The 8,750-nt window shown below is 46.0% G+C and overlaps 1 protein-coding gene across 2 annotated transcripts in view; it reads left to right on the top strand.

Moving 5' to 3' along the window:
• The first annotated feature begins 432 nt into the window (after positions 1-432).
• Positions 433-8,750, top strand: part of TNIP1 (TNFAIP3 interacting protein 1) — a 33,351-nt gene continuing 25,033 nt past the window's right edge. For both annotated transcript variants that reach the window (XM_078875393.1, XM_078875392.1), the window contains exons 1-2: positions 433-607; positions 7,281-7,442. In XM_078875393.1, coding sequence (XP_078731519.1) covers positions 7,316-7,442 — 127 coding nt within the window. In that variant the 5' untranslated portion in view covers positions 433-607; positions 7,281-7,315. The remainder of the gene's footprint in view (positions 608-7,280; positions 7,443-8,750) is intronic.

The raw sequence follows: 8,750 nt of genomic DNA, 5'->3' as shown, positions 1-8,750 counted from the left end.
GAGGGGGAGTGGGAGAGGGGGGAGGGTGAGGGGGGGGAGCGGGGGGAGGGTGAGGGGGGGAGCGGAGGGTGAGGGGGGGAGCGGAGGGTGAGGGGGAGGGGGGAGCGGGGGGAGGGTGAGGAGGGATGGGGGAGCGGGGGGAGGGTGAGGGGAGGGTGAGGGGGGAGGGGGTGAGTGTGAGGGGGGAGAGGGGTGAGGGGGGGAGGAGGGGTGAGGGGAGGGAGGAGGGGGAGGGGTGAGGGGAGGGGTGAGGGGAGGGGTGAGGGGAGGGGTGAGGGGGGGGAGGGGTGAGGGGAGGAGTAGGGGGAAGGGTTTGAGGTGAGGGGAGGGGTAAGGGGAGGGTTGATGTGAGGGGGAGGGGCGGGGGGAGGGGGTGGGTCGGGGGAAGGGTGAGGGGGGGGTCACCCGCACACGTCACCGGCCGCGTCACGTGGGGGTGGTCGCGGTGACGCTGGGAATTATCCACGAAGCCGAGTTTAGCGAGGGGGGAAGTGCTGGTTGCGTGCCTCACCCCTCACCCTCACCCCTCACCAGCAGCTTGTGCTGCGCCAGTGGCGTCAACACACAAACATTATGAAGACTTAAAGGCCAAGCAACAACAACAAAGGTACGCTTTATGTCACCACAGTAGGGGAGGCTCGTGTGTTTACCCGTGTGAGTGTGTGTGTGATTGTAACGCGGAACTGGAGGCGGCCTGTCCTAGGCCCTGGGTCTCGGACGTCTACACCGCAGTAGCCTGGACACCCTGTTAACGTTGTGAGTAGTTTATTTTTTAAACAAAATAACCACAATATTAGCGACTTTACCAGCCCCGCGTCTCGAGTTTTGCCAGACGTCTAGTTTGGTGGGTTACGTGGCCTGGCGGTGGGTGGTGTTGTGGGTGGTGTACAGTAATTTGACCATACTTCACCACCGCGGTCAGCTGCCACTGAAGGTCGGACGTGGGAGCATAAAACATGCGGCTACAGCAACATAGCAATGCTTGCCCGCAGTGGAAAAGTATCGCCGCAGCTTTCCTCGAGAATGGTCATCGCCCAGGACTTGTCCGGGCTGACCGGCTGCTTAAACTCTCGTTGACCTCACCCAGGTCGATTGCGAGTACGAATCGGAATCTTTATTTGATGTTTATGGCAATTAAATAGTTTATTTATGGGACACTAGTTTTTTTTTTCCCAGGCGTGTTACTTCAACTCCGCGACTGGGGTAACAATCAATCTGAAATCGGTGATATTCTGCGATGTCGAATTAACGTGGTGCATCGTGTACAGCTCGTCGAGATGAGTCGATTGCCGCATCGCCGACCATCAACAGACTAAGTAATATTTAAATAAAACTTTAAAAAAAACACGCTTTTATGAAATGTACCGTGCTAGTAATGGCAGAACTCCACGACTCCAGGAAGTGGCCCCGAGGCTTTGCACAACGTAAGGGGGGCCGTGGTGATTTACAGCCAACGTAAGTTGAGCGTGGACAATTATACCCAAGCCGCAACATAACATAAAGAAAATGGTTTTAAAATATTTTTTTATGATAGAATATAGTATTGTCATCAGTATGACATAAGTATATCAAGTTTGCAGTCGATACCACATTGGGAAGTGTGTTAAAACTGATTTACAAGATTTGAGGATACGACAACAGTGAGTTAATAAAAAGCGTGTAAAAATAATGTTTACATTTTTTTTAATGATAGAATGTAGTATTGTCATCAGTATGACATAAGTATATCAAGTTTGCAGTCGATACCACGTTGGGAAGTGGGATAAAATTGAGTTACAAGATTAGAGGAAACAACAACAGTGAGTTAATAAAAAGCGTGTAAAAATTATGTTTAAAAACAAAAAATATATTTTTTTATGATAGAATATATCAATATAGTATTGTCATCAGTATGACATAAGTATACCAAGTTTGCAGTCGATACCACATTGGGAAGTGGGTTAGAACTGAATTACAAGATTTGAGGATACGACAACAACAACAACAAGAACAGACAGGGAGTTAAATAAAAGCGTGTAATAATAATAATGACTGCATCACGGATATTATGCGAGAACCGGGCTACTGCTATAAGGTTCATTTATCCCGGAGAAATCCGATGAGCTATGAAGCTCTTAAGCACAGATGTCTAGTACGGGGGGGGGCGGGTCTCGAGTGGTCTGTAATTAAGCGCCCGGTGTGTTGTGTTTATAAACATCAGCCTTGGGGGAATCAAAGGTGTCCGGGCGTGGTTGTGACTCGTGTGCTGTTGCCGGCCTTGTTAGGGTGCTCGCTATCAGCAACAATTGCCCCCACAGTCTGTTAAAGGCGACACAGGGGAACCCAAACAGCTGCATTGATGCAGCTGTTTGGGTTCGTGTGGTGTGCGACGTACACACTCAGTCGTAGACGAGGTCGTCGCAGGAGGCACAGTCTCTTTATTATCCCGTTCACACCAACTCCTGCCTCCTCACTCTCGACCACGCTGCCGGACATGCCCGGCCTAGACACGACCCTTTCATGTTTAGGCAGACTACTGCCCGGCCCTGCAATGGTCGGGCGAAGGTGGCAGCAACGACGAGACGAGTCCCCTACCGGCAGCCTGGAGCTCTCGCTCTCCGCTGCTTTTATTCTCCTCGGTGCGGTTTGGCTCCGCTCTGGCCGCGCCTCCTTTCTCGAACCCACCAGAGGGTTCCAGAGGCCCTCCCTGTGAGGTCTTCTGTGACCCTTGCCCCAGTTCCTCCACCCTGCCGGCACACGCACAGTGTATGTACTCAACGGCGTGTGCGCTAACTCTCCACCGCAGTTGCCGCTGCTGGATAGCAGTCGGCGCTGTGTCACTACACATGTATTGTACAGGTGGGGAGCGGTAGTGTAGTGGTTAGTGCACTTCGCTACCAACCTGGCGACCCGGGTACGATTCCCGCTCACGGCCAACACCAGTGACGATTATCTGCCTCCCCTAGGTTGACTCGGCCTCAAACGAGTAAGCGGTGTGGTGTGTAGTAAATATCGCCACTGGTGAGACAAAGGCGGCCTGGGCGTGGTGTTGGCCACACCACCCCGTTGTGTGTCGTGGTAGCCTTCATAGGTGCTCGCTAACAGCACTTTCCCCAACAGTCTGTAACAGGCTATACGGGTGTCTTTGTACTGATATCGAGTGTGTGTGTGTCTTTGTGTTTGCCTAACGAGGCTGTCATGTAAGTGAGTGACAATCCGCAGTTCTTTGCCAATCCACTGCTGGGTGACGGCCTTGGCATGGGCCGCGTGATGGTACTTCAGTCAGAGAGGGCTCGCGCGATTGAAGATCTTTTGTCGGAGGGGACACAGCTGGAGACCACATCGAAGTTAGTGTAAGCCGAGGGTAGTTATTTAGGCAAATGAAGTACAGAACCACATTTAGCATGATGGTATATTTTGTACAGTCGATGGTGACCGGCAGGAGATCATCCACTCTGCTATCCTTGAGAAAATGGTAGAATCCCAGTTGGCTGAAACCTGGATTCGAACCCAAGACACTCAGCGGTGGCAGCTCATTGCTGCGAGTCTAATGGTGCCACCGCATCAGAATAATCCTAAATTGACACCTTATATCGCTGTGAACTTTGTATGAATTGTGTTTCATGCACTTTTAAGTCGGCATAACATTTCCCCGATGAGGAATGGTCCAGTTGTGTTCAGGATGCTGCTGTGCACCCACCGGCACCAGCAGTGGCTGTGAAAGAGAGATGCAGTTAAATTTGCCAGGCACGGGCTCAAAGGCCAAAAATGCTAACAGCACCTTTGAAGTTGCAAGAGATACGAACGAATACTGTTTCTTGAAATGACCCGTGGTTGTTAAGAGGTTTCAAAAAGAGACTGTTGGAAGGAATCCAAAGTCTATCATTGTCAAGCAAGCAGAAAGCACGGGGAGTGTTTTTGTCCTTCGATACGGTGATTTAAATTGTGATATGGATGAGACCAATCGATCAAGTCTAATAGAAACAGGGACTCCTCTACTTAGGAACGAGTTAGGTTCCAGAGGGCTGTTTGTAAGTCGATTTGTTCGTAAGTCCAACTTTACTCCTGCCGATTCTAAACATGTACGGCATGTACACTAAACACGGGGAATAGAGATGCCAACGTTCATATTCTGCAGATGTAGATGCCACCACCTCCATCTATTGTGCGCCGGTTTAACTTAGGACTTAGAACAGGCAAGTGTATATACGAACAGGTTTGTTCGTACCTCTGAAAGTTCGGAAGTCGAATGTTCATCAGTAGAGAAGTCCCTGTACAGTCCTTAATATAGGCGGAACTATTACTGGTAGGAACGAAGTGGACCAGCCACCAATAGATTATTTCGTCCGTCCGTCCGTCCGTGTAGCAACATCGCCCCCTACTGCAAACACTTGGCATAACCCTACAAAAACCTTTAGATTCAGTGACGCTTTCCTGGCTAAACAAGTGTAACATTCCCTTATAATTCCCTCAGATAGCTTTTAATTAAAACATTTAAATTAATGAGGCTTTCCAGGCTGAACACGTGTAACATTCCCTTATAATTCCCTGAGATAGCTTTTAATTAAAACTTTGAAATAAAAAAATAATATCGTCCGTCCGTCCATCCGTCCGATGTCCGATTACGTGTAGCAACAACGCTCCCTACTGAAAACACTTGCCATGACCCTACAAAAACCTTTAGACTCAGTGAGGCTTTCCTGGCTAAACAAGTGTAACATTCCCTTATAATTTCCTGAGATAGCTTTTAATTAAAACTTTGAAATTAAAAAATAACTCACAGCGCTCTAAAGCCTACAGCTAGGCCTAAAGCCTCGAACTACGCCTATCACTCTCCCTTCGTATCATACCCCCGCGTGTGTGCAAGTGAGTTAATGTTTAACAATGTTACATTCCCTGGTGCTTCTAAATAGAAACATTTAAATTTAAAGCTTTTACTTAAATAATAAAAACATTTAATTTTAAAATTAACTGACGGCGGCCTAAAGCCTACAACTAGGCCTAAAGCCTAGAACTAGGCCTCACTCTCCCTTCGTATCGTCCGATTCGGTGTAGCAACATCGCCCCCTACTGCAAACACTTGGCAGGACCCTACACAAACCTTTAGACTCAGTGGGGCTTTCCTGGCTAAACAAGTGTAATAATACATTATGTTTATATTCTTTGGTTATTCGTTCCTACCAGCCCACCCCGCAGGGTCCTGTTTATACGTTAAGTGTTTTCTCCTGCCGGATAGTGTTTTATAAGCAGTTTCCCTTCTTAACCTCCTTCCATTCCTCTTTTAAAGCTCACCTCTTCTCCATTGCCCATTCTCTTCCCTCCCCCACTTTTCCATTTCTTCCCTTCCCTACCCTCCCCACCTTCTATCCTAGTGACCCATTTCTTATGCACTTTTAAATCTAGATTAGAAACTCATTTCTTTAGAACTGCCTTTTGTGTTGCGTTTTTGTCCTTCCCCCGCACCTCCAATTAGCGCGTTTGGCTACGTACGGTGCGAAAGAAGTTCAACGTACATACATGCGCCCCTGCCATATAAATAATTCTTGTTTAAAATATGTTAAGTGCCTTTAACAAATATTAAAGAAGATAAGATATTAATAGAATGTCACGACCAATATGATTTTTAAATCCTTTATATTAAGTTCACTTGCTTGCTTGCGCGCTTACGACCGTGCAAATCTTTCGGTCGTTTTTTAACCCACTTCCCGTGATCCAATTGAGCTGACATTTTGCACACAGACTCGTTGTGCGTGACAATGTATTTTCGTGAAAAAAAATTCCAAAATTTTACATTTTAGGAAAAAAATTTTTATATTTAATTACCAATTGCTTAATGGTGGCAGGCAATCATCTGACCCATAGGTGGCAGCCACCTCAAGCCAGAGGACGAGAGGACTCTAGCCGCCACGCATATAAAGGATTTATAGTGAAAAACTTTGTTTTTACGGGTTCATTTTTTTCACCTGAAGACGATTGCTTGTGTTGTGATCAAAAACGTCGTGATTTATTTTTCTATGTACGTGGCTTTACCGAAAGACCCAAAGAATATGAATACTGTATTCATAATGCGTTTTATTTAGGTCAGACCGTGCCGGTAAAATATCATCAAGCGAGTGCTGAGCTTTTTTTAAACACCTGATGATGCTCGATGTAATCTCCAGCGAAACGTCGGACAGCGTTGTCAAATATTTTTTTATTGCTTTTCAACATTCCTCTGGTTTTGCCTAAGCACCAAATCGATTGCCGTATTTGCCCACGTGACAGTCTTGATGTGATTGTGTTTATTTTTCGATTTAAAGCTTTCGTGACTGCAGGGATTCATCTTCTTGGTTCTTTCGGTAAAGTCACGTGACTTTACCGAAAGAACCAAGAAGGTGATTGGCTTTGTCAGATGGTGAGGACGTTCTCGTTAACAAAAATATACCTCTACATAAAACCAAGTAAAAACGAATTAGGAAGTCATTGCAGTATAGTGGTTAAACACATGTGTGTTATGTATACGTATAGAAATATAGAGTACTTAAATTTACCTCCGATGTTTCTCTCCATTTAGAATCAACATGCATTTAGAGGTATTTGGCTGCGATCAATTTCCACGTGATAAGCCACTTTGTGGCCAGGTCGCTTCTGAAAAAGAGCTACTGTATAACGCGGGCCTTACCTGGTAAAATATAAATTGTTTAGTAGTTTAGTTTACGTGGAGGAGACAAAATAGCCTAGTGGAACAATTTCTCAGCGGCGGTGGAGTATTAAATACTGCGGCAATCTATAACAACTTACTTGAATGTATGTAGGAATTTTTATTCAAATAAGCTGAATTATTTCTCATTCTTCTTAATGGAAAAAACATTTAAATGTCTCAACAGGAAATGATTGTTTCGTCTGGCTGCATGTGCAAGTGGTTTGCGTGGGCTGAGTTCGTTGAAAATGGCAATTTTTTATTCACGTCAAAAAACGGTACACTGGCCAGCATTTTAAGGAAATACTCGGATTCTAAGTATGCGATTAAGTTCTGGTTACATTAAATTGATCTGCAAGGTTTTTGTCATGCATTTATGTTGACTCAACCACATGCCTGCCTTTGTGACTCTCACCCATGTGATGCACACTGGACTTTTAAATAGAAGATTGTGAATTCCAGGAGTTAATTATAGACAGAGCCAGTGGTTATGTCACACTCTGCGTTGTCATTTTTACTCAGCAATCACCAAGTCACTTTAGTGGAACCTTGAAACCAGTCCAAACCACACGAGTGTACAACATTCTGCATTATCATGCTTTACTGTTTCCTCTGATGGCAGAAGTTAATTCGACTGCCACACCCGTAAGGCACGGGATGTCAAACCTGCTCCCAGAAATCCCAGTGTTTGACCCGGGCGGGCGTGGGATGAGCGGGACCACATCAGCTGGGCAAGGGCAGCACGGCGTGCAGGCAAACAACTCGACGGTTTTACATCCTCCGGGTAAGTTCTCACAACGGTACTCGTCTCCCACGCAACAAAGACTTTACGTTCTCCCGTGGAGCCTTCATAGACCGTTGGGGGGGACAAGTGCCTTTGGCGAGCGCCGATGAAGGCCGGCACGGCGACGCACTCGGGGTGGGTGCTGTGATCAGCACCGCTCCCCGGCGCTGATGTTCAGCCACCACACCAGGCACTCATTTTAGGCCGAGTTGACCCTGTGGGAGGCACAGGACCCTTTGAGATGATCACCACTGATGTTAGCCGTGGCTTGGAATTGAATTCGGATCGCAGGATTCATTGCGCCTTGTGCTAACCACTACTGACCCCAGTGACCACCACTTGTTCGACTGCACCATTCGCATTGTGATTATCGTTGGACATTATACAGTTCTGTAACATGTTATTTGTTAACAATATTTACGTGGAGGTGTCTTTGGATATGTCCGTATATATTTAACTTAATGCGAAACTGGTTAACTATTTGTAATTATGCTTTTATCCGCGTTGTAAAATGCTATCTGATTATCACTCATGTTGCAAATATTACATTTGCTAAGCCATGCCTTTGGTATTGCTGGTGGTTGCAGAAGTGAGATTGTTAACCTCATTGGTATGTTCACTGCCTTTGACACGCAGTGTTGATATGGTTAACTGTGATCACTGTGTTGCATAACCCAGCTTTGAATATCGTAATTTGTCTACGAAAGCCACTGGAATTTTCATGATCAGATACATGGAGAGGAAGTACTTTTAAGTTAGAATACTTTACTTTCAGGGCATTGTTAAACATTGTGGCCTTCATGGCGAAACTAGTGTCATTCTCATTATCAGCTACATGGAGAGGAAGTACTTTTAAGTTATAAGGTAGATTACTTTCAGGGCATTGTAAAACATTGTGGCCTTTCCATATGTCATTTGCCTTTCTGGGACGTGCTTTATATGTTTCCAAAGATCAGTAAAGAGATGGACGCGTAGACACATCTCCACTGCACACCTACATAAGGGAATAAGTTCGTTGCCTCTTTTTTTTTAGACGGCACCTGGCGGAGCGACATGTTGGGCCGATTTATAATTCACACCACGGGTTGACCTGCTTCCTTTTTATTAAGAGTCCATCCGCTCACGACTGACAAGTTAACATGCTGCCTGATGTTGACAGATGCCCATCAATGCATCTGTGACCTCTGGCAATCGAGCCTCTGGCACAGAGCTAAAATATGAGAAACTTTGAGACCACTGCAATTCTTTGCAGATGATGGCACGTTTATAAAAAACAAATTCCACGTAGTGAGGATTTACATTTCATCA

The sequence above is a fragment of the Lampetra fluviatilis genome, chromosome 41 (genome assembly GCF_964198595.1).
Source record: "Lampetra fluviatilis chromosome 41, kcLamFluv1.1, whole genome shotgun sequence".
Lineage (NCBI taxonomy): Eukaryota > Metazoa > Chordata > Hyperoartia > Petromyzontiformes > Petromyzontidae > Lampetra > Lampetra fluviatilis.
This window is presented reverse-complemented; position numbering and strand designations above follow the sequence as displayed.